Here is a 26,245-nt window from a genome sequence, read left to right on the forward strand (position 1 = left end):
TAAAAATGCTGCCTACACCAATGGGGCTCTTTGCTATTCACAAGTGCAGTGTAACCATGTCTTCTCTCACTTTTTAAACATTGTGCCCATGACCCTAAAAAATAGGTGATGCTTCATTTATTGCTCATGTCTCTGCACGCTGCTGCTAACGCTAGAGATCGTGCATTTCGTACCTGTTTTTGGAAAATTCAGTGACCTTGGTCACACCAGGCTGAAGAAACCAGTCTCGCAAGCATGAACCCAGGTGATTCATTTCAACAAACAAGTTGCTTATAAGAGTGTAATTACTCACGTGTGCAAATGGCAGGATGGGTGCACTGACCTGCATTAGACACATTGTAGTACGCACCTCCCCATCGGTACTTTTCCCTCTGTTAATCAGAGGCCTGAAAACCCTGCAACATTTAGACAGCTTGAGGTTGAAGGCTGAAATGTCACTTTTAAAAGAGGGCTAAAAAGGTCACGCAGCTGCAAATAATAATAGCCCAATGAAAATCAGATTCTTACTGCAGCCCACTTCAAGAATAACATTGAAACAGGAAACAAGCCTGCTTGATGTTTTTACCAGTATGGCAGTAAGATTACTGCTGAGTTTAAAAAGGGGGAGAAAGATACAGAAATGCATGCTTTTTTGGTCTTAGATGTAAGAACAGTTTTTCTGGTTCAGAAAAGATGATCCTGGAGCTCTGCAAAATCTCCTTGAGGAGCCTGAGGACGGGGGGTACTTCTCTCTGGATGCTGCTGAGAGGAGATGTAGTTTGTTGCTGTGTTCTGAGGGTGGTTTTGTTTCTTCTGTTTGCTTTTGTTTCTTTGTTGTGTTCTTGCATTCCTCACTGTGGGCTGCAGTTTTATTAATTATAATAAATAAAACATTTTAGAAGTCTCTTATGCAAAAATCAAGGAGTAGAAGAAAATCTTGGCTTGCTGCAGAGCTTAACTTGCTTCTCTACCACATGACATGGCTTGGAGAAGTCTTTCTCTTGTATTTTTATTTTTTTCTTTTTATAATTAGAATACCTTAACTTCTCCAGAGCAGAATGATATTTCAGGAGAGTGGCAGGCTACAACAGCATAGCAGATTTCCTCACTTACACATTCTGCCAATAAGGCTCTTTACATGGTCACAATAGGGCAATAAATGCTGACAGATGTTGTTAACATGTCTATTAAAATTCAGCCCTCTTTTCTGCTGGATTATACACTCATGGCTATTGTTAATAATATCAGAACTAATGCTGACATATCAATAATAGTGTTTGCTTTTATTTATAATCCTTGATCATTTCTTAAAAAAGAAACAAAATTGCAATAAATTAAGCTATTGACAGCAGAAGCAAAAAGTTAAGACTGGAGAAATTTTTTAACTTTACAGTCATCATAAATTTGTCTGATATTCTTCAAGTGCATTAATTGCAGCAGTTATTGGTAGTACTACCAGAATTGCATGAGTGTAATTTGAATTTTTAAGATCCCAAAGGCTAATAAGCACCCCAATTTAGATGGGAAGGCTGTTGTGATGTGTTTTTATTAGGTGATGTCAAAATGTTGGTTGTGTTATTTCCTTCCTTCACCTGCACACAGTGTGGAAAATGAAGACGTGGATTGTGTGGCTCGGCAACACACGTGAGACATGTGAAGTGTGTGCCAGAGGCTGTGTGTGGCTGTCTGAGCTGAGGGATGGGAGATGTGTGCCTGCATCCTGAGAAGGACGCCACGCAAGCTGTGCTGTGCACAACACCTCTGTTGCTGAGAGCCCCCATCCTGCTGCAAAGCTGGGGTGAGCCCAGTGGTGCTGGTGCATCCGCAGCTTTTGCAGAGTTCAGTGGGATTGAGGCATGCAGGAGGTTCATGCTCACAGCTCAGATTTTCAGCTGCTTGTGTCTGGTCAACATTCAAGCATAACGCTGGAATTACTGCCATATGATAACCAAGCACCACACATTTGCAAAAAGTGTAGGCAGCAGGCAGCTTCTTTCACTCATTTACTGTTTTAAGAGAGTCAATGTCATCACAGTGTCAACTGCAGCGATTGCATCACACGTAAACTCCAATTCTGCACCGTGCAATTTGTTTTGAGGGCATTGTACTACCTGGTAACACGTTGTAGGTCAAATTCTAGTAGACAGGACCTTGGAGTGTAGGTGATACAGCCATTCTGGGTTATTACTTGTTTTATGTTTAGTGTCTGCAAAGAATGATTCTCATGGAAACAAGCAATTGCTTGTACACTTGTGGAAAGCAATTGGATGTTAAATCTGATGCCTTTTCCAGGTACTGAGAGTAAACACCAAATCCATGTTTTCTTATCATGGACTATGACTTATCATAGTTGATTTCCTGGAGCTGATCCCTGCACTCAGGAGTCTAGTCCTCATCTAGTATGGTATTTTGGTGCTTAGTCCCTGCTTATTTACCTAGATAACCTTGAGAATAATTTATTATCAGAGCGTGCGCTGATAGATTCAAGGACTAAAGGTCAAGCTCAGGGTGGGGAGGGAAGTCTTAGACTTACAATACTCAATAAGAAGTCAAACTCCAAATAATTCCTGGTAATGTTTTGAAACTCACTCGGACACTTGGGACCAGAATTGTAACTCTCTTGTTTTCTTTAACTGAGTCTCATCTGTTGTTTTGCTATTGAAAATGCTGTTGTCACTGTCCCCTGAGGAGGGGAAAAAGGGGTAACAGAAATCTTTGGCAGTGCTTCAGTTGCAGGAGCAATTGAGATATTAAATAAAGCCTTTGATTATGTGTGCGTAGCTTCTTTTTTTTTCTTTTTTTTTTTTCTTTCTTTCTTTCTTTCTGTGTAAAGGAAAAAGTTGTCTTTAGGAAAGACAACACGCCTGGGGTCACATCCCATAAATAGAGGTGGGTTTAAAAATCTAACTTAGCTGGAGGTTTTGGTTTTGTTTTTTGCATGGGTTTGTTTTTCTAGTCAGTTATCTCTCTGCTGCCTGTTTCTTTCAGACAGGATAGTGTAATTCAGAGTATTTTTATGGCTTCATCTCTGAAGAGCTTGTCTATGCACGGTCTGGAACTGAAATAACTGAAATTAGAAGTAATTTAACACCTTTAGTTATTTTAGTATACGAATATACTCTTTCATTTCTGATTATGAGTATCCTATTTCAGTTTAACATCGCTGTAAGTTAAATCAAAACAGGATATGAATAATCTTAAAGGAGAATTAGGTACATTTTTAGTTATTTCAGTTCTAGCCTTGTGTGGATACATAAGTTATGCCTGAGTTAAGGTCTTTCTTGATACCTGATTGTATTTTAAGTTATTTGTCTCAGGCCAGGTGTTGGTAGAGGTGCCCATATCAGGAAGAGCAGTTGATGTTTCTGATCATCTTTTGGGAGTAGTGTCCTTGTGGAGGTTGAGGGGCAAATTAAAGCAGAAATCCTTCACTTTTGGATTCTGCTTCTAGGAGTCAGTGGAGTCAGACAGATTGGAGTTTTTTTATGTCACAATTAGGAAAATATACTGTCAGGCTTATGTTGTCCACCAGAATCAAGTTTAATTAAAAAGAAAATGTTATCCAGAGAAAATAATTGCTGCGAGTACAGGTCTGGCTGATGTACAGGTTAATGGTGAATTACATTATCAACTCTAAGTGTGCTAAAGATACTCCTGATGATAGGAAGCAATGAACTGTAGTTTGAAAAAAATTCAGAGGGTTTGAGCAACTTTACCACCTGTCCCTCTTCAGATTTTTGTAAAATCAAATTCTGCTTCTCCACCAAGATATTTCTCTTTGGTTCACAAAAAAATTGCCAAAACACAACCCAGATACTTTTCTAATAGATGCTGTGGTAAGGCTGAGTTTTAAGGGATTTCAGGGAATGTCTCAATGTAAGTCATTTGCTTTAAGATGGGTCAGCCACTGCATTCTAGCCTTGTTCCAGAAGGCTGAAAACATTTCTACAATAAATTACTTACTTATTTTAGTCCCTAGAATTTTACTAAAATGATTTTTGTTTTTCTGCTCAGGGACACTGCCCTAATATTGACTCAAATTCAGCTGCAGAACTGCATTCTGAGTGTGAATGTTTCATGTTTTGCCTTTATTTAAGACTTGGGAGCTTTCCCCCCGGGTTTAGTTCAAGGTTACATACAGGACTGGAACTGCTATGGGGAAGTGCAGTTTTAGACAAAAACTTTACCACTGAAGCTCCTGAGGCTCTAGTTGACCTTTTAAAGGATGGGGATGCACAGTTACCTTGTGTGTATAGAGAACATGTATGTAATGTATTTAAGTTATTAATATCAGACAGTATGGATGCAGAACTTCAAAAAGTGGGCTCTTTCTCAGAAGTAACTCAGACGTCTGGTTTTAATGTTGTTCAGCAGGAACTGAAGGAGGAAAGGTAAAAACCTTTAATTCAAGATATTTCTGAGAAGACACGGTCTTGCCTAATAACAACACTGAACATATGCTATTTTCTGAGGCAGATTTATGCTGTGAAAGCTGGACTTTTTTCCCTTCTTAAAAGTAAATTGGTGCTCAGGAAGGAGCAATAAGAACTTAGACTGTAGGGAGCCTGCTGAATATTAGCAAAATTAGTACTCTGAGTATGAAAACTTTGTTCTGATCTTTTTGCAGACTTTGAAATAAAAGCACAAACTGCGATTTCTTTATGTTGCATGCATGTCTGAAGTTTAGAACGTATATATTCATAGGTTCCCTTTCTTTCCCCCTCCCCCTTTTAACATGTAGATTTATGAGGAATCAAAGATGAACTTGGAGCAGGAGAGGCCTTTTGTCTGCAGTGCCCCAGGCTGCTCACAGGTGAGTGGAGTCAGCGGTGATATTAATTGAGTCCTCAGCACTAGCTCTGGCTTGTATAATGCCTCCTGATATATTAACACATGTCTAATAATAATATGTGTGTCAGGGATTTTTTGTGTGTTTTTTTTTTAAAGACCTGCTTCCCCTCAATTCTCTCCTTTCCCAGAAGACATTATTACAAAATATTTCAAGCAAATACAACAGCCAGTCAAAAGTGAGTTGCTACAAGTGCCCTTCAGGCTGCCTCTGTGCCTTTTCTCATCCCAAAGCCTAATGTTTCAAGCCACATATTGCAGATTCTTTTAGGGACTAACAAGAGAGGACACACTAGGCAGGATGCATTTATCTGTCTTCTGCTGAGATGTATGATGGAATACATTATGTTGTTGTTGGAGACGGTAACCCTCCTGGGTTTGTTTTTATTGTTTTTATTATTTTTTTTCCTGTTTTAAATACTTAAATACAATGATATCTTATTGGCTGATCATTATTTATTTATTTATTTATGGTTTTTTAATCTTTAAGTCATCTTCCTACTAAATATTTTCTGTGGAAAATGCAGCATCTAGATAAATTTTGCCCCAGGATATGCATTTGGGATTCCTGTCCTGTTGGCTGGTGCTCTACCATATATCTCTGAGGGCAAAACCTGACCTGTAATACTTGATGTTTAATGAGCTTAAAAACCCCTGAAGTGACAAGGATTTTACCTGCTGAGATTTGAACAGGGGTTTGTGTGGTTTTTCCTGAGATTTTGCAGTGGTGAGGGAGGTTCCCCCCCATGCAGTGATGACGGGAGTTCCATGTGTGACACTTCTGAATCTAATTTATTTTAGTAATATGAGTTTGTGAGTAAAATCTTCAGACAAGGGCAACTTTTGGGCTTTTGCCACAGGCTTCCTCTGTGCACCTATGTCAAGTTATGTAGCTTACCCATTTCCTAGAATCCTCCTCTCTTAATTACTGTTTCAACTGTATGTTGAGAGTTTTCAGCTGGCTAATATATTTACAACTCTTCAGGTTCTTCTGGCAGAGGGGATGGGTGACTGTTAATGGAGTGTAGGTTTTGATTTTGCCAAGAGCTGAAATAAGGAGAGGCAGAAGCCTTCAGTCCAGTTAACAACTGGCTGAGTGGCTTTGCTCTTTCACTAAGTGCAAGTTTTTCAATGGGAGGCAGAGTGCATCTTTTGGATTATCCTTCAGGCTGAGAGTATGTCCCTTTAGATTTCCACATGCAGAGTTAAACTTCCACCATTCTGTCACAGAGGCAGAAGAAAAGTACCTGAGTTTAATTGTCACTATTTTATTTATTTATATATTTATTTATTTAACTTTTTGACAAAACTAAATTCCACCGAAATCAGTGAATTTGAATGTTTTCATTTCAACTCAAATAATTTTGTCACTGGAGGAGAAGCTGATCCAGACAAGCTCTTTTAGGCGTTCTGAGAGTAAGTTTGGTTGCATGCTGTTACAATTTGGAAAGGTGAACAATGTAGGTGTGACTTAAAAACCATGTAACTTCCCATTCCCCAACACGACCTCTGTTCGTTATAAATGAGGACTTGACACAAGTGACAAATGCAGAGCTGCTGTCCAGCTAAGCTGGCTGGGGCCTGGCTTCTCTCTGGGCCCGTGCAGATGTGTGCTGAGGGCTGATGGAGTCAACCTTCTGCACAAGGAAGAAAGTAGACTTAGAAAAAAGACAGAGAGGTCTGGGCTGGAGGAACAGTTTCTCCCTCTGTTGCCCCACGCTCTGTTTAAGCTGGCTGGTTTCATCATGAAGAGAAAGCATGGCATCCATGAAGGAAAATCCATTTCCAAGAGAAATAAATGTGGGGTTTCCCCCTCCTTCACGATTTCATTGAGCAAAGTCTTTCTCAGATATTCCCTTTGTTCTTAAATTCCTAGTGCTGCATTTCTTCCAGATGAGTAAGCAGTGAACAAGGATTTCACAGTGAGGAAAAGGTCTTTGGGATATCTTTCTTTTTCTGTTTGTTTTTATCCCCAGAGAATTCAATTCCATTATTTATGCTGCTTTGTCTATGGGTTTAGAGAGACTCTCAGAAGGTGTAACATATGGCAATTATTTATACTATAGCCACAAGCAAAGACACGTAGCAAAGAGTATTCTGTGTTGAAAGCATTAGGTCCCTTTAGCTCTGTTGTTGCCAATTTTTTTGTCTCCTATGTACCTGTTGTTTTAAAATGCTGCTTTTAGTATTTTTTTTTTTCTCAAGCCTTGGTGTTACAGCTTTCGGCTTTTATAGTCCTGAAATAACCCAGCTGAAACCCTCTCAGTAGCAAAGGTCTGTGTGTGCACATTCTGGTGAAGGAAACTTCACAGAACCATTCTGCTGTTTGAGCCCAAATGTGCAAGTGCTTGAGCACTTATTAAGCTTGTCTCTTCTTTGTTTTGTTCAGAAGAAGCTATTTCTTGTAGAAGTCTGTAATCAGATTGTAAAACAAACTTAGCACGCTGATTAGTTTCTTACAAAAAACATCTCTCCACCTTCTCTGCTTGCCAAAGGAGAAGAATTTGATTTAGTATCATAAAGGGCTATAACTAGTTGCTATAAAACTGTGCACTATTTCATTGCCACTTCAAATCAAGTCAAAGTATCTGATATTTCCAAAATTAAAGACGTGTTTTGCCTGAATACTTTTGGGTAGAGAAAAGCTGGCTTATTTAGTTATTTTTATAGCTGTTCATCAGATATATGTTGCAGAAAGACACAAGAGCAGAAAAATCCAGTAAAGTGATTTAAGATTTGCCTCATTACTTAGCATTTGCCGTGGGCTAAGAGTACACAGAACTGGAGTTATTGCAGATCCTCAGGCACGTGGTGACTTGTGAGGCTGTGGTAGCTGGAGCGGGTGTTTGAGACCCTTCAAATCTAAAACTTGGACTGTAATTTTTTTTCAAGCAGTTGCATGACACTTTACGGTTTGTCATCCCAGAGACCACGGCAGCAAATGTGGTTTCTAAATCGAGTTCAGCTATTTGTTACTCATACTCATTTGTATTTTCAAATATTCTGTTTCCTGTGCCATTTGGACACATTTCTAGCTGGATAAATTTCTTTCTCTCTCTCATTTTTGAAATTCTGTCCAATGCCAAAAGTTTATTAGAGAATTAAATTCTTCTTTTTTTCTTTTTTTTTTTCTCTCTTCCTCTCTCTCTTTCTGTGTTTGCCTGACAGCGTTTTCCAACAGAGGATCATCTGATGATTCACAGGCACAAACATGAAATGACTTTGAAGTTTCCTTCAATAAAAACAGATAATATGTTATCAGGTAAGAAGACACAAATTCAAGAGTCAAGATAACTATTCAGATGATGTTGAAAGCATGACTCCTATTGGAAAGCGACTGGCAAAATGACTCCAAGATTGGTTTTTAAAAACCCCAGCTCCAATTAAATAACAAGGAGAGATGGATTAAGCTAGAATGCATATCTTTGAACAAAACGACAGTTGCCATTCTTGTGCCTTCACATACATGTTTGCCACGAGAGGGAAAGAAATCACTGAACCTCAGGCATACTGGCAGCTGTATCATTGATTCCCAGTGAGATACAGGCACAAATACAGACACTTAAATGCATGCCACTCAGGAGCCCAGCAGTGAGAGTGTCAATGAAGTTCATTTGTGCTGTTGCTGTAAGACTTGCTATTTAAGCTGGACAGACTCGATTCAGCAACTGGAAGAGGCCACGTTGTGTGAGCCACCTGTGGGGTGATTCAGGAACTGCCCACTGTAAATAGCCATATCCAGAAAGGCAAACCAGTGGGTGATATCCAGTACTCTTTGTCCATTTCTTTCTACATTTCCCCCTTCATAAACAGGGGTTATTTAGTATTAGGTGCAATTGCACCCTATAATTTCTTGAATAGTATTTTTCTTATGTGGGCTTTCTGTGCTCTTGTCTGTGTAACCCCATATCAATGGCTTGCTGGCCTTCAGCCAGTGTTGGGTAAGGTCAAGCTAGCCCTTCATTTTACTTCTTTCCTCTCCTGTTCCCTTTCCTATTGTTTATTCTTTGGGCTATAGCAATGGAGTATTTCGAAAAATATCTCTAGAATTTTTCAGGTTCCAAAGTAATGGTAGAAAACCCCCCTATGATGCAAATGTGTGTGTGGATGTTCAGCAGTGCTTGATACTTGTCTTTTGCCATGGGCTTCTTCAAGGTAAATTGTGCCATTTCAGATGCAAATGTACATTCATTAAAGGGACTCCAACAGACTAACTCTTTTATGGTTAAACTTTCCATTTTTATGAAAATCATAATGAAGTAACAATGGCTTGCAAATATATATTTTTTGTTTCTTTGTTTGTTTTTTGCTGGGACTTTGGGGACTAATGAGAAGTTAGATAGCCTTTTTCCCAGATAGAATTTATTTTGTTTTTACATTTTAAAATGCCTTACTGGACTAAGTTTAAAAAGAAACAGTACACACCATTTTGAGGAGTAGGTCTTGTAAAGTGCCTGAATGCCAGCTATGCCCACAGAATCCTGTGTTTGCAAGCACAAATGAGGAAAAGCTGCTTTTACATTTGGCAGTGAAACTGCTCGAAGACATCTGTGCAGTGGGCACATTCACCCCGTGCAAGTGCTGGCTTTTGTTAAAACTTTCTTTTTGGCAAGACTTTTGTTCGAGTGCAGTTTCTAAGGAATCTATTCTGCCATCAGGAGTCCTCTGAGCAGAGTAGCTCCATTTGTGCTTGGTAACTTCTGTGATTTAGCTATCCTGCTCCTTGCAATGGGTTGCTTTCCCAAGCAAAAAGAATGACTGTCTTCCAGGACTAGCACTGATACTGGGCCCCCTAAACCTGCAGTTAGCCTACTGTGCATACTAATGCAGAATTTTTGGGCCAGAAAGATTCTGAGATTGTTTCTAAGGGATGTATTCTTTGAGGTTGGTCCTCTGTAGTAATGAAAGAGTAAAAAGCCACATGTGTTCCCAAAGACTGAGGCCAAAGCTCCTGACAGTAATGGCCTCGCAACTTGGTTCTGATGTGTATTGATTCCTCTTTTTGTGTTTGTTTGCTGGATTTGTTTGGCATTTTGCAGTTCTTACTCAGGAAGCTTCATAGATCATCTGTTCTCTGCAGGAAGACATTGAAAAATAGTTGTTTCATTACCTACTGAAACCCTGGGGAAATCTAAATACCTTAAAGTTTAAGATGTTTTATTCTTAGATTTCAGAATGAAAAATTAGTGATATATGGGAAAAAGAGACAAACTTTTCTCTTAGACATTTATTTTCATGTCTTCCTTGGTTTTTTGCATTTTTGCTTATTTGACTTTTTAAGAAAATTGTTTCTGTCATGATTAGGTTCAAAGAATTGCAGCAGCCATTGCCCTGTTATAAGCCAGGTGCAGCTTTAGTGTTTTTTTTTCCCTCTTTCTCCTAAGCTTCCTAGAAGTCAGACTTTCTGATTTTTTTCCAGTATGTTGTATATTATCTTTTAATTTGTTGTATATGATCCATTTATTATTAGCAATTAGTAATGAAAAATAGCACACTGTGTGCTTTCAGGTAGACATTAGAATTATCTACTCTGCTTACAGCGGTAGCTTAATCCCCAGTCTGGTCTCACTATGGTATCAGTGATATTTAACACACATTAAACATGTTTTCTATAAATTGTTGCTGGAACTAGGCACTGAAACTGTTGATCTTGAAACTAAGAAAAATATTACTTGGGAAGAAGGAACTTGTTTTTTGTGTGAAATCTGTGTTTGGGTCTGAAATACCAGCTTATAAGGGAGAGGTAAAGTTATGTTATATGTAAGGTTAGATGTTAAGTAGGTGGGATCAGTGTCTAATAAACGATGGTGCATGACCTGATTGCAACAATTGGTGCTGTGCTGATTTATCAGGTATGTCTTTCCAGGAGCTTCTGAGTTATCAACTAGCTTCACTGTGTTTTCTACCTTGTTTGTTCATGCTGGCTTAAGAAAAACAAGTTATATTAAATCTGGTGAACTGATGTTTTGAACCAATTCAGAAACTCCAGATATCCATGTACACCAAACAGCTTTCTGTTCTCTGACTGCATAAAAAGAAGAAAAATCCACTAGAGGCATTGCACTAAAATGCAAGTGATACTTTTGTTGCACAACTTAACAACACAATTCTGTCTTTTAAAATGAATGTTATTTGTTTCTCTTTGTTGTATGTATTTTATTTTGGTTTGTTAGAAAGTCTTGTTAAGAGTATGGATAGAGAGTCACTGATGTTTTCCATTTCCATCTTTCCAGCTAAAAAAGAGATATTTGAGATAACACAGAATATCTTATGTAAGTTTTCCATGCTAGTCACCATTGCAGGCAACTTTAACTGGACTGAAGTAGCTATCAGCTCTTTGCTGTTGTGCTGAGTGAACAGTGTTTGCATTGCTTTGAAACTCTATAGTTTGGTGTGTGACAAAGCTTTTGTGTTTAAACATCAAAATATTAATGTCTGTGGAAAAGATTGTTTCCTCCAGGGAAATAATAAAAGCCCTGTGGAACTGAACTTTGGGAGCTGGGTATTATCTGCATAGAAACCTTTTTTCCTTCCTCATTCTATTTACTGAAACCAAATCCTCTAGAGTTTTGGTGATAAAGCCCACTGTGGAGGTAGAAACAGCTTCCTCTAGATGGAAGAAGTGACTGTAATAATGGTAGTGCAAATGTATTCCTTTTCCCAGGTAATGCCTGTGTCAGTGAGACAATTTACATCACCCTTGGTTGCCTTAATTTTTTCCTCCTTGTAGTTTACCCAGAGAGGTTTATCTAGGCATGAATTTTGAGGAGCAAAGTGATTGAGCATAAGGATTCATACTGTCGTGTGTTAGTGAGTTTTCTTGTTTGCTTCTGTGTCCCTTGCTTTATCAAAAATGAAATGAAGCACTTTTTTACATTTGCTGGTGAGTTTCAGAGTGAGCAGAAGACTTTAAAAATTCCTTGTAGCCAGTACATGTACCCCTTCAGGACAGTCCAACCAGTGCTTTGAAGAGTACATATTTAGGCAGAAAAGTTCTTGTTAGCCCTCATCTGGGTGGGAGAAGTTTCACCACCTATATTTGGGTGCACCTCTTCTCCCTCTCCTCTTTCTCCACCTGGTTGATATGTTATGAGGTTGAGCTCCTCAGTGCACTTGGATAGAAACCTGTGAAATCAATGAAGAAACCTTTCGGAACTTCTCAGGACATTCCTCTGTCTTTGTGGCTGCTTGATGGGCAGCTCTTCAGATTTCTGTGCTAGCCCCATTACTGTGACTTTGTTATCATTGTATGAAGGTACAACATGGGAAAGTGCGTAACTTCAACAGAGCCCACAGCTGAACAAGCCAAATGTCTATTATTACTGTACATCAGACTAAACAATTTTTTTCTTTGAAAGAAAAATGAAGAATCAAGTTACACACTTTGGAGCTGCGTTGTTAGGTATCTTTTACCAAATCAGAATTTTTAATTTTTTTTTTCTCAAAATGAAAGCTTGTTTCACATAACTGTCCTTTGGTTCTCCAGGGCTTTTTTAAACTGGTAGCATGCTTTAAAGTTTCTTTTTGTGTTTTGAGGGGTGAAACTCAGGAATTCAAGGTAATTTTACAAAACACATTATGGATTAATCAAATTAGTTAATGTATATCAAGCTGATGTTGTGTTTCCTGAGCTGTTGTTTTGAAAACAATGTATTGAGACTGAGTGTCCTTTCTATTATTCCAATCCCCACACCCCCAAACGACCAATAACAAAGAAACCCCCATGCACTGCCAAATGTTGTGAGTACATACTGGAATCTTTTGGCTTTACTTCAGTAGAAGTTCCTCATTGCCTTACCACACACTTTTTTTTATGAGTCTGAAAAATCAGGTATCACTTCAGACCTTGAGGACAGCTTTTCAAAAGTCAGCAATCAAAATATACACAGTATGTGAAATTCTGGTCAGAATATGATTGCTGAATGAATCTGAAATCCCTTTCTGTAAGATAAAGTAGGTTAACTTAGGAACTGCACAGGTGAGATCATTTGGGCTTGATCTGGGGCTTATATATTGTCCATTTACATTTTTGAGGCTTATTTAAACTTTATGTTTCTTGCAGCCTTTCCGGTCATGGCTGTGTCATAAGAGAGGCTGATTATTCCCCTGAGTAATAGGCTGAATAATATTTTCATTGCCTAGTCTGAACCTCGAGAAAATATGTGTTTAAAATGGTGATAAAGTTGAGATAGAAAAGCTTCCTAAGTAATTATCAGGTGACAGGTTTACCTGGGAAGTGACAGAAGGCTAGAGATAAATGCCTCAAAGGACAGTAAACTAGTTCTAGAGGATGGAACTTGTTGAGGATGGAAATATTTTAACGTGTTGAACAATGGGACTGGGCTGGGATGTCTGGTCAGTGTAACAGGCAGGTATCTTGGGTTAACCTAGATAATCCTGTATCCCAAGCTGCCAATGCAAAGTACAGTTTGTGACATTAGAGTCCTGGGCTGTGTGCATAGCTCTGTGCCTTCAGAACAGCTTCCTACATAACGTGCGTCCTCAGCAGGAATGCTGAGAGAGGTGCTGGCTCTGTCTGAGTTTTGGTCCAGATGGGTCTGCCTCATCCAGTTGCTGAAGTGCAACAAATCAGAGCCCTGCTCTCAGTGAGCCTGCAATAGTTGTGGGCGCTGGTGATAGCAACAAAAGCTTTGTTTGTACCAACAGGGAACAATGAGGTCAAGCACAAGCTGTTGGAACTATTAATGCATTTTTAAGTGCTGAGAATTAGGAATGTTTTATTAATTCTGGGAGACCTGATTTTGTATCTTATGCTAGGGTCTCCTTTGTAGTACTCTTCCCAGTTTAAACACAAAGGCTTGGCTAGTCTAGGTAAAAAAATTACTGTGATGTTGAGAGTAATTTCTTCTACTATTTTGCCCAGATCCTAAAGGAGAACTGGTGTTTTACAGAGGCAAAATGGTTGCTCAGGAGCAAATCAAGCTCATTAGACTTGGTAGCCTTGAAATCCTGAAACCAATGAGTGCAGTGTATGTGCAGTGTAACTACTTTACTACACAGTCTCAACATTTTAAAGTCTGGATCTTTATCAATTCTGCTCCCACACAGAGGTTTTGTGGCCTTCTGGTTTCTGTAAAATGTTGAAGGTTGAAGTATCAGAACTAGAAAGGCTGGTCTTGTTTTACATCAGAGTGAGCTGACTTCCAGGAGGTCTGTGGATGAAGTTTAGATTGGCTCATTGGTGGTGCTCCTTCCTCAGCTGGGAGAAATGAGGTGTTACCTTCTTTAACAAATATCTTTATGTGAATTTCTGCCAGTCTGATTTCTGGAACATAGGAACTACAGTAGCAATATGGGGACACTGAGGTAATAAAATAAGATCACCATCTCAATATATAGGTAGTGTAAGTAGTGTCATTATTTGATCTTTTGAGATATTAAAATAGTTAATTGGAAAGTTCAACTGGAGGCAACACCATTGGTTATCTTGAAGTGCAGAAGATAGGCTTTCAGCATGAGCAGAGAAGCCATTGAAACCCTTGTGGATTTGAAATCACATTCTTGCTCTGGCTTGCTTTTTTACAGTGTTAAAATGCTAAAATGCATTTACTTCCATGAGATAATTTTTTTTTTTCTTTTTTGTGGTGAGGGAGGTCAGTTTTGGGCCCAAGCAACTCTGAAGAAACCCAGGATTTTTGATTCTAGTGAAAGTGGTGGCATCAGCTTCTTTATGAAACCATAGTTTCTCATCTTGGCCCTGAAATTGATACCTTGCTTATTTGATATGGATATACCACTTCTAACAATAAACAAATTCCTGTATTTACCTCACATTCAGATACCAATGTGTCCTTTGTGTGCCAAACATTGTATTTGATTTTCTGCAAAACAATGGTGCTGTTCACTAAAGTAGCATTTAATCCTTTTTGGAAATTACATCTATTTCTCCTGTTTTTTAGTGCACTTTATTTCTAGTACGAGCTCCAGTCCAAGGGCCAAAAAACAACCCTGGTGTAAATCTACTGAGGTTGCTCTAAAGATTTGTTTGTGCACTGTTTATTTAGGGTATGGGCCTGTAAAGTGCTCAGCTCCCATCAGCACCAGCACCTTGTCGACTCATCTTCTTATGCTGAGTTCTAACAGGATTCTTAGAAAGTTATGTTTCTAACTCTGGTAATGGAGTAGTTAGCTGTGAAAGCTTATAGATAAATATGTGTGCATTCCCAAATACTTGAAGTTTGTTTCCTTTAAGCTCATAAGTAGGATGGTTAAGCCGAAAAAAAAAAAAAAATTAACATTAAGGACTTGTATTCTGATATTCCATCAGAAATATAAATGTAAACGAGTGTCTTTGCCCTCGGATTACCTGAGAAAGTCAAACCTGGAGGACCATGCTTGATACAGGTGGAAATTGGCTTCTCCTGGCTTGATAATGGAGGAGGCTGATCCTCTTCCTTAGTTTCCAAGTAAAAAACTGTGTTTTCTTTTGTAAGCCTTGCTTTTGTACTGCTTAATTAAGGGCTGATATGCATTTCTATCTTGATCATGTAAAGTTCATTGTGTCAGTTCATTGTGTAACTGTTTGCTGTGCGGGGGTAATATTAGAACTTGACCCAGCATAGCTCGGTGTAAGAAACCAATTTTTTATTCGCTGAAGTGGGAAGCTTTTTTCTGAGGTCAGAATTGACCCAATATGGGCAATGGGGTTTAGTATGAGAGAGTTTTCATTCTTTAAAGAATGGAATACAAACAGTAGGTAGTTTTCAAGGACTATGCTGAAGATTATTTTTTAACAAAGTGAGTCCAGTCTTTCTGTAAAATCAGGTACAAAGCATCTCGAGCTGGAACAGGGCCTTGGGAAGAAAGAGCCAAGGCGGAATAATTAAGAACTAGCTTCCGAATGAATAGAGGTGCCTCAAAGCTGTGCTTTGGGGATTCTTTGGTTCCCAAATTTGGGCTTGGTTTTTTATTTCCTGAAGAAAGAGCAGTCAAGGTCATCACTGAAACTACAATCTGCATGGTAATTGAGCTTGTCTGTCTATCAGGTTTTTGAAATGGTGTCAGAAAACCTTGTAATTTACTCAGTCCCTCCTGCCTGTGGCATAAAAGAGAATCCTGCCCTTCTTGTATTAATTCTGAGAGGGAAGAAAAGTCCTAGAGATAAAAACAGTAATTTTTTTTGACTCCAGATTTCATGGTTTTGTGTGTGCTGTCAACACTTTTAGGTATAAAATGCAAGAGAATTCTTCATCATGGCCAGAAGTTCACTTGTCATAGATTTTCTAAATGTTTAACTCTTCCTTCAAAAATTGTGTTGGAAGCAGAACTTCTTGCTATGGCTGCCTTTTTTGCTAAGTATGTGTATGTTTGAGGTGTTTTTTGAGCACTTGAAGGCATTAACCTCTGTGAATCCACAGCAGTTAACAGGCGTGCTGCGGTCTAAATGTGCACTGTAAGATGCACTGTGCTTTGTTCTTCACGCACCTAGTTTTGGAGGTTTATAGAGAGTTCTGATGACCATTTGCACACCTTAAGGAGATGCACGTGTGTTATGTGCCCTGGGAAAACCCATGCTGCTGTCTTTCTGCCCAAATTATATCTGGTGCCTGGCTTGGGACATTGATGGCAAGCCCTGGCTGCCTGCAGAGTTTAGTGCTGAAATTCAGCACTGTGTGGGTTTTTTAATGATGGTGTGGTAGGTAGGGGTGGGAATGCAAAGAGAAGTTTAGTTAGAACTTCTCTTTTCCTGGAAGACTATTTAATTGTCTCCCTCTCCTTTTAATATTAAGCACCAATGATCATTTCTTGTCATATTTTCAGATCAGACTCCTACACCAACACGCTTTCTGAAGAACTGTGAGGAAGTTGGCCTCTTCAACGACATTGACTGCTCCCTCGAGCACGAATTTAGGAAGGCACAAGAAGAAGAGAACAACAAAAGGGTGAGTGTGAGCACACCGAGTCCTTCACCCCCTTCTGATTCTTTGAAATGTTAAAGGAAGTGTCCTTTAATCTGTGAGAAAGCAGACTGAGCTCTACTACCTGGTAGTAACCTTTTGGTCAGAAACTAGGTGGCACTATAAATTGTGACATAGTTTTTAAACTATTGGAGCAGTTGACAGAAATAAAAACCCCAAACCAACAAAACCCCGGTATTAAATAATAAAAAAAAGTGTAACTGTGTTTGCCAGGGTTTGATTCCAAGTCTCTGCTTTTAAGTAAACTATAACACAAACCACGCACCTCTTGAGGGAGAGGCTTGGGAAAATTATATCATATTTGATGTGAGGATTGCAAACTGGCTCAAATACACTACAGCAAAATTTGGCTTATGAAGGGGCATTTACTTAAGAGCAAATTTTTTTTTTTTTTAAAATTCCTCCACACCACAACAGGACCTTGGATTTATTCATGATCAATACAAGCTTTATTTTGTTTCTGTATTTCTCACGAAGAATTCAAGTTGAGCTGGGAAACTTTGACTTGAATTACCTGGTAGATAACATATCCCATTTTCTATTAGTATTCTTTTAGTTTATTCTGAAGTTATTTTGCCTGTACTCTGAAGCTTAGGTTGAATTATGTAGGCCACCTTCTATATAAATGTACTCCTGTACTCAAAGATAGTTAAAGAGTGTTTTCAGGGATCCTAAAGTGCTGTTAAAATTTTCAAAGAATTGTAAAAGAGCTTAATGCACTAGAGAGGCCAGCGAGAAAAGAGGTAAAGCTGCCTGCTGAGATGCAGAACAGGAGAGGAGGCTTGTAGAAAGAGAAGGGAGTCCAGGAGCAGCTTGGTTTTGGCTTACAAGGAAGGGACTCTAGGTGTAGTTTATTTTTGGTTCATGAGGAAAGAGCCTGGGACAGATTGAGGAGGAGAGAGGCTGTCATGGTATGCTGAGCAAGGAATCAGAGTGTCCAAATGTGAGAGAGTTCAAGTTTTGGTCAAGTATTGGGAAAATAGCACAGTCTGACCCTCACAGGTTTGTGTGTTGAACAGATGTTAGGAAACAGCCATGTATTGAGATGTGTCTAATTACAGACTTGTTAAAAAAACTTAGTGGTTTAGGTGCTACAGAGAGGAGGCTTAGTTAGAATCAGGGAGAGCATTTCTGTACACTCCTTTGTGCATTAGAGGATCCTGAGTTGTTCTCTGTGCCTGGTCTTTATTTTGCAGGAGTAGGAGATGAGGAGAAATCTACTGAGGTGGACTTGAGTGCAGTAAGCCACAGATTGCAGTGCTTGATGTTGCAGACAGATTTCAGCTTGCAAGGGATATTTGCAAAATCTGATAAAACCCTAGACAAGGGCATCAAATTACCTGATAATTCCAGCTGTTTAGCAGTCTCTGGGAGTCTTATTCTGCCCTCCTACCAACCCCTGCAGCTGCCATTGGTGATCTCCGGGGAGCAAATAAGTGATCATGGGGGTGGGGAAAAAAAAAAAGAAAAAATAGAGAACAAAAAAAAAGGAAAAAAAGGAACAAAAAATAAAGGGGAATAAGTCCCACTAGCTGGCTAACCTGTAACTTTTGCTCAGTGTTTCCAATTAGTCTGCTGTGTGCTCATTCTTACATTACTGACTGACTGTCAGATAGGAATCTGAAGCAGGCCCCAGTAGGGCTTTGCACAAATGCAGGAGACAAAGGCCAAGACAGAAGGAGACTCCTTGGGCTGCAGCTATCCCTAAGGAAATGCTTCTATCAGCCTGTCCCTGGAATATGAGTGTGATGTAGTGTCGGCCTGATGGACCTACCAACACATGGAGACTAAGGTTAACTGCATGGAAATCTTACTTACTGCACAGAAAAGTCTTCCAAAATATTTGTGGTCATATTAATTTCTCTGGACTCTGAAAGAAACATTTTTTTTTTAATTTTAGTATATCACTGTGGCTTAGCACACAACTTGACACTGAAATCTTATAACAGAAAAACACTTCCATTTCTCATTGGCGTTTTTTGCTCCTTGAGAGTAGTAATTTGAAAAGTCAGAGGAGAAAGTTCAAGTAGCAGCTTTTTTCTTTCTTTCTTTTTTTTTTTTTTTTTTAATTTTCTGGCTGGGAACCCATAGATAATCCATGAGAATTTGTTGTGATGAAGCTGGATATACAGACTGGTGACTTTCCAAGTTAGCTGTGAAGCTGTGAGTGCCTGTGCTTAGGAATACCATGTATACCTTTTTTTGTAAAGGTACTATTGAGTGGAAAGCACTTGCATTAATATCCCAGCATCTTATCCAGGAATAAATCACTTGACATCCTTCTGCCACAGTTGCTCATGTGTAAAGTGGAAGAAGTGTCTCTTTATGCCTCTCATACTTGGTATGCCTTATGGTTGTAAGATCAGCTGTCAAGGACCACCTCTGACTATGTATGTGGATTAACCTTTGCTCGGGGACTGCAAGGAGCAATAATGATGATGATGACCTCCAGAACCTGAACTGAGAAATATAAATCTGAGAAAAATAAGTGGTAGTGAGTTTGTCAGTTGGTTTTGGCTTCTCTGCTGTTTATAGCATCCTATATTAGCTGGAAGTCTTTCCTAGAGAAAGGCCTGCTCCCTAAATGCAAAGGATGCTACAGATCAGCAATCAGCATCTGGATAAGCATGAGAGAAAGACATTTTTTCCATCCTCTTGACAGCACTCTTCCTGACACAAGCGTCCTACCTCCTAAATTCACCACCAAAATTAGCACAGGTAAAAGCATACCTACACTGTATTTCTACTTGCAAAATTGTAAATGTTAAAGTTCTTGGGAGCTTAAGGCAGACAGCAGTTGACAGCTCAGACCCAGACAAAGCCTGCAACCCAACTCAAAAAGGCAGGTAGTGCTGGCAGACCAGCCCACAACCATCTTAGCCCACTGGCTGCAGGTTTTAGGCTTACACTGCCTGGAACATTAGGTACCCAAAGCATTTGTAGTGGGTTGTAATTGCAAACACATGACCTTTGCTGCTACTGGATAGGCCCTGTTGTCAGATCTTGTTCTGAGCATTGAGCTGGTGCTGAGAGGATAATATCAGAGATAGGAAGAGTCAGGGTTGGTTTCTGAATAACTTAGTGGACTCACTTCATTAAAATGCATCTAGCCTGACCTTCCTGTGTGAAATGAGAAAAAGTAGAAATATGCTGACTGTAGCAAGTAGAGTATTGCATCATAGAGCTTTTACAAATAGTGAACTAAATATTTGCGACATGAGGGCATGTTTAAAAATCACATTCTGCGTAGGATTGAATTTGGATGCATCACTTCCTAAGGCTTATCCTGAAACTTTGAAATCTTCTAGCACGTGTTCAGTGCTGCAAGATAATATATAAGTTATGCAAATGAGGCAGGGAAATGGCTATTCTCAGTTACAGCTTGGTTTTAATCTGGCTTCTTCAGTGTCAGTTCAGGAAGCTCGTGAGTCCTCTACGTGGCCTAATATTCCTGTTTTAAGTATACTGTCCTAAGGCAGGCACCTCATAGGTAGAAAAGCATCAGCAAATTGAAGTAGTCCTGTAAAGAAGAAGAATAAAACCAAATACAAAGCCTTCAGTGGTTACATATTTTGAATCTGCAGAAGCAATAAAAAGCTTGAGTATCCAGTTTAGATGTACTAAACAATGAATGATGCTACAGACTGATGTGTGTTTGAAAGATATATTTGATTTGTACCTTCTAGGATCTCCTACTTTGTACGTATACATTTCTATGTTATCAGCATAAGAAAGTAGATAAAATGCACTTGTCTAGCTTCTAGCCCGTCACTATTTCATGCTGAACTCAGTGACTCTCTGACCTCCAGAAGAAATTTCTTGCCAATATTTGCTGAATGTCATTGTTTGGTACTGTAACCTATGAGTATAGGGAAGATGATATAATTCAGAGAAAGCTGGAAATGATAGAATCTGTCTCTAGAGTAGTATAGTTTGGTGATAAAATCAACTTAATTTCCACACCTTGTTTAGATTTCATGCAATGTGTATCTAGCCCATAGGTTTCCCCCTCTTCTGAAAAGTAATATAGAAAAAACATGAGGGATTTTGCCTGTATTTTAATAGTTGACATGACAACAGCTGAAACTAGCCATGCAGTAAATAGGGTCCTTAGCCAGGAAAGGGTGATATTGTACCCTTATCTGAGAAGAAAAAATATTTATATGTTGATAAAGCACATTGCATAAGTGTTTGGGTTTTAGAGGCCTGTATTGTAATACTAATAGGCTATGTGGTAATGCTGGGAATGCACTCCCTTGGTGAAAGAACACGGATTAAGGGTACATTTTGGTGGTTGGCTTGGCTGATGGGTGACAAATTAGCCCCAATTTTCCCTTGTAAGTACTCTGAAACCCCAGTAGGGTCCTGGACAAGAGCAGTGTGCTGGTTGGCATTTCAGAGGCAAGTGCTCTGAAAGGGCTGAATTTCACTTGTGAAATAATGCAAAGCAGCAAACTCCTAAACCTGTTCCTGGAGCACTTTTGACTCATTGTCTGACAGTCTGTACAATGGAAGGAAAGACCTATGTTTAAATACTTAATATTCTGATTTTTAAAAAGATTATGCTATCATAGATGCACGTATGTACATTCTCCCTGCATTTGTCTAAACATGATGTAAGACTATCCATATTTTTTAAGTCAAAAGGCCCTCTGATTTCTTATTTTCCCACTGAGATTAAGTATCTTATATACTCAGTATGTCATAGTAGACACAAAGTAAGACTAAATTGTTTATGCTAATACAGTGCTTAAGGGCCAGGGTACCGTTTGTTGTATGTATTGTAATAATTCAAGCTGTTGCTTTATCAATCAGTTAAGATGTTGTCAAGGTGATAGCCCAAAACTCTAAATTTCAAAGTCCAAAATATCACCCCACATTCAAAGGTTTCAGTATTATAGCTCCTATACTCTAAATATAACATCTATATCCTTGAAGATGTAAGAATCCTCACACCACAGCATTTTTTCTGGGTGATGTTGAAGTACTGGAAAGATAACACTGTGACTCTGTATCTGAGTTTTTCTGAGGGTTATTCTGGGTTTTCATATACATTAATCACATCAGGTTATTGATCTGCTTTTTTGGTTTCATATTTCAGCTTGAAGCAGTCCTTTTTTTCTTAATTAAATTAACTTTTGCAGTATTCCTGTTAGGAAGACTCTGTCTCTTATTTTCTAAAGGGAAAAAAAGAGACTCCAGAGGACATTGCTTTCCAGAGCTCCTTTGTAGTGTGACACCGAGCTCTCGAAGGAATCACATATGTGGAGTGAGGATTTCAGGGTTTTCTCCACCATTCTGCCAAGGAGAGCAGCTTTCAGTCTCGTTTGGTTCCTAAATCTCTTTAGCAGTGTGGCCCCAGAAGATTCATAGACACCCTCAGAGACATTTTGGTGCCTTGCTCTCACTAAAACAAAGCAGGAGTAAATCAGAGAGCTACCATAAAGGATCTGGGCTCAAGTGACATGCTGAAAATTGCGCAGGAAGTCTGTGGCAGAGCCTCGGATTGATTCCATATCTCCTTGGTCTCAGCATAGGGCATCCCACAGACCATGTGTGTTAAAGATTTATCAGCTGTTATTCAGTGTTGCTACAGACAGGAAGAATGCTCTCCTCTCTCCAGATGGGTAGGCTTGCTGGATTTTAACTTCTTAGCCTTCATAGATTTCATGGTAGACATGTGGTGGTTTGCTGTATTTTATGTGATGGCAGCTCCACAGTTGGTGCTTCAGTCCTCTGCTTTATGAGTCCAGTTTTGAGCACATATCTGTCTCCAGGCACTTAGTTGCCACACAGAACTGTGTTACAAAAGGGACACTTTCTGCATAATGGCCCAGGAAAGCTGACAAGATAAAACTGTTCATGACCTTGTAGAAATATTCACAAGAATAGGCTTTAATTTAGGCTTGTTGCTGATGGTACAACAGCTTATCCTCTGCTGGCAAGAAGGTCTGTCTTATCTTGAGTGGACTTTTGAGCCGATTTATAGGTTTAGATCCTCATACTCAAAGAGACGACCTGAATGTTTTTCCATCAGTAAATGCCTCTATCATGCAGAAAGGCAATTCTTGAGGGCATATGTTTTTTATTCATCTAAACCTCCCCAACCATTACCCTTCCACGTTCTTCTGAATTCCAGCTGATGAATCATCCTGCAGAGCTCAGTAAGGACAGTCCACTTTCCTTCTTTTTATTAATGTCTCTGTCCCAAAGAAGCTGAGTCACCCTCTTGTAATGTTTGGAGATTTCTTATATTTTTTCTATTTTGGCTACCCGCAACAAAAGGGGGCCTATCTGATTTCATTCTAACATTTTTTTTCACAGCAACACGGCAAAGTTGTGCCTTTTGCCTTGGTCTTCCTTGGAATGTTTTTAATGGCACAGCTTCCTTGTTACCAGTTCAGATTTCACCATCATGGATTGGATGGCATGTGGAAAAGGGATAAACCTTCCCTGTAGTGGCACTTTTATAAGTCTATCTGTTAGGTAAAGCCCCTAAATCTTGACAGTCTCTTTAGAGCATACACTCTGCTATTAAACACGAGCTCTTTGCTCCCCAGAGTGGGCTGCAGTCTCTATGGTTGGGTGGGTAATAAGATACTGCTGATACACTTCAGAGCAAGGTGCACTTTTCCTTTATTTATGAAGATAGACATGCTGGTCAAAGGCTTAATCACAGCTGATAAATCATTTTAGAAAGCCTATTAGAACCATATGCTGATCCTTCGTATTAACATGGTGTGTCTGTTTAGTCTAATAAGGCAGAGTCTCTTTCCCCTCTGCCTTCCCCCTGCTTGGTGTGCAAATTATCTATCTGTTTCAGTGATATTGCTTGCTTGGGGGCATTTCTCTCTTTAAGAGGTATTGTTAATAAAGCAAGGTGACCATAAGAAGGAAGGATTCTTTCTCTCCAGAGAGTGAAGTTGAGTGGGTTTGGTCTCCTTTGCTGAGAGGGGATTGCAGGAAACCTGTTGATTAAAGACTGGGACACCATGGCACGGCCTTCATGGCAGCATAAGGTTGTCATTTTGGCCCAGGTGGTTACAATCCTGGAGCCCAAGAACCTCGAGGGTTGGGTGTGCTGACATTTCGGTTACCTCACCTTTCCCTCACTCGGAGAGGGCTGCTGCAGGAACAGATTCCACAGCCATCTAATGAGATCCACATTGGTGAAGTTATCCAGAGCCAAGTCCTATTTATCATTAATTGGTGGGTTTGCTTGCAGATCTTTCCTATTATTTGCTGATTATACCCCTACACATTTTATCATCTTGCCAAAATTCAAATGCTAATAATTTCTTGATTTATTGTTTATTTATAACACCATCTACTGCCTAAATAGATGTAGTTAGAAGATTTCAAAACGGCAACAGCTCTTTTGCTGACTGGGTTTCTTTCACATTTTGCACATGGCAGTCAACTATTTATAAACCTCCTTAGGGACTCCTAAACCTTTACAGTTGGGTTCCTCCCACAACTTCAGCCTCTTTTCTCCCTTGCTCCCCCAAGGCAAGTCTTGTTTTTTTGGCATAAAGACAATGATGGTGATTGTTAGGTGGAGAAAATGTCCACAAGCTATGAACCGTGGGTAAGGATTTTTAATTGCTACCTCAAGCAGGAAAAGTTGGAAGTCAGAGACATCCAGTACAGTAAGGGTATCTTCACCATAAAGTGGAAGATCCACATCTGAGTTACTATAATGTTCTTTAGGCTTACAAAATATGAAACTGAAAAACTGAAAACTCACTTGACAAGTGAGTGTGTGTACACTTGTGTGCATGCTGTAGCATGTCCCATTTCCAGTAGTGCACAAGTGTAACTTTTAAATCTGATGCACTCCAGAGTAAAAAAAGGAACAGTAGAGAGAAGAAATAAGCCAGAACAACTGGTCACATGTTGATGGTAGTTAATGGGATGTATAGCCTCATACATCTCTGGGGCAGTTTCATTGACTTTAATGGAATTTAAATTTTTAACCTATTACGACTAGGCAAAGATCTGAAGGGAGAAAAGCCTTGCTCAGAGCCCAGAAACAAACCAACTGTGGTCATGGTGTGATGTGAAGTATCTGGGTAGTTGTTGATGATAATAAGTAAAATAAGGAAATGCTAATAAGTAGAAATAGGACCTTTTAAAAGTCATGCCAGGAAGGTAATTATTATACATATTAACTGTTTCCTCATTCTGGTTTCTCTCTCACATTCTTCTCTACAAAAGTTGCCAAGTCCACTATTATCAAATAAATATCAGGTTGTTTTTTTTTTTTTTTCCTTCCCTGAAATGTGAGTAAACCGTGTGTGGCTCGGTCTGGTCCCTGGGAAGGAAAAAGACATTGGGTTGCCATGTGAATGTACATGTCAAAGTGCAGCTCTGCCAGCCAGTCTGGGGCTGGGTGGGGAGAGAGAATGAACTCAGTGTTACAAACCGTCTCTTTCAAATTTCTACAACCTATTAGTCACAGCAAGCTGCCCTTATTGATTTTGGTAAGCGAGGTCACTTTTAATCCTCTAAAGTGGAGAGAGCTACATGCACTCTCCATAGCATGACATTAAAATTGACACAGCTCTGCATCAGTTCTATGAAAAAGCCCTAAACCTAGATGGATTATTGCCTTGCTTTTCAATGGATACAAGCTGCTAACCAGAGCATGCTAGCCTAGATTAGGCGTCAAAGCTTTAAAATTCTTCCTAAGGAAAGCACAACCAAAAGAAGCTAGAAAATATGAGAACATGCTAAGAGAGCTGCCCCTGCAGAAATAGGCCATTAGTTTTCAGGCACTTATTTTCTCCATTTTAAAACATTTAAATGTCAAAGCAAAGGACTGGAGATTATCATATAAAAGAACAAACAAAAACTGACCTTACTCTATGATTATGAAGAAAGCTTTATTCTGGCTGATACCCCTTGCTAGTTTTGTTTATGTTCTTTAGAGAACTAAATCTTTGAATACAATTAGGACTCTCCGACTAGAATCTTATGTGTGCCTCAAAATAAACAGCAGAGGTGAATTCTCAGCAGTTTCCTTTTCATCTTTGTTATCCTTGCTCTGACCCTTTTTTCCTGCCTAATGATCCTTTGTGGCATACTATTATTAAGAGAAATCTTGATAGAAAAATATGCTTAATGTGAATAGGAAAATCATTGTGAGCCTGGAAAAGTTTTTTTTTCTTTCTTTGGAATTCCAGAAAATGTCTAGTGCCCCTTTTGATTTTATGATATTTATTTATTTATTTGGAAATTTGCTCTCTGAAGGTTTTGCTGATTTTTTTTTCTGTGAGTCTCAGTAAATATTTGCAATGTAGTGTATAGGGAAATTTGTTTCCTTGTCATGCAAGCTAGGTGTTCTTCCTTTTCATTAGTTGCAAGTTTGCACCAGTATTTCTTTACTGAAGGTTAGAATTTCCCTTTCTAAAAAAAAGGCAATGCAGAAGAAACACTGACAAAAACCATTAAGGTACAAGGTTGAAGTCTGGTCTGTG

At 39.2% G+C, this 26,245-nt stretch overlaps 1 protein-coding gene across 1 annotated transcript in view; it reads left to right on the top strand.

The window, feature by feature from the left end:
• The first annotated feature begins 555 nt into the window (after positions 1-555).
• Positions 556-26,245, top strand: part of CREB5 (cAMP responsive element binding protein 5) — a 212,862-nt gene continuing 187,172 nt past the window's right edge. Inside the window, exons 1-4 of the mRNA XM_062508535.1 lie at positions 556-567; positions 4,721-4,792; positions 7,996-8,089; positions 16,609-16,730. Coding sequence (XP_062364519.1) covers positions 556-567; positions 4,721-4,792; positions 7,996-8,089; positions 16,609-16,730 — 300 coding nt within the window. The remainder of the gene's footprint in view (positions 568-4,720; positions 4,793-7,995; positions 8,090-16,608; positions 16,731-26,245) is intronic.

The sequence above is a fragment of the Cinclus cinclus genome, chromosome 1 (genome assembly GCF_963662255.1).
Source record: "Cinclus cinclus chromosome 1, bCinCin1.1, whole genome shotgun sequence".
Lineage (NCBI taxonomy): Eukaryota > Metazoa > Chordata > Aves > Passeriformes > Cinclidae > Cinclus > Cinclus cinclus.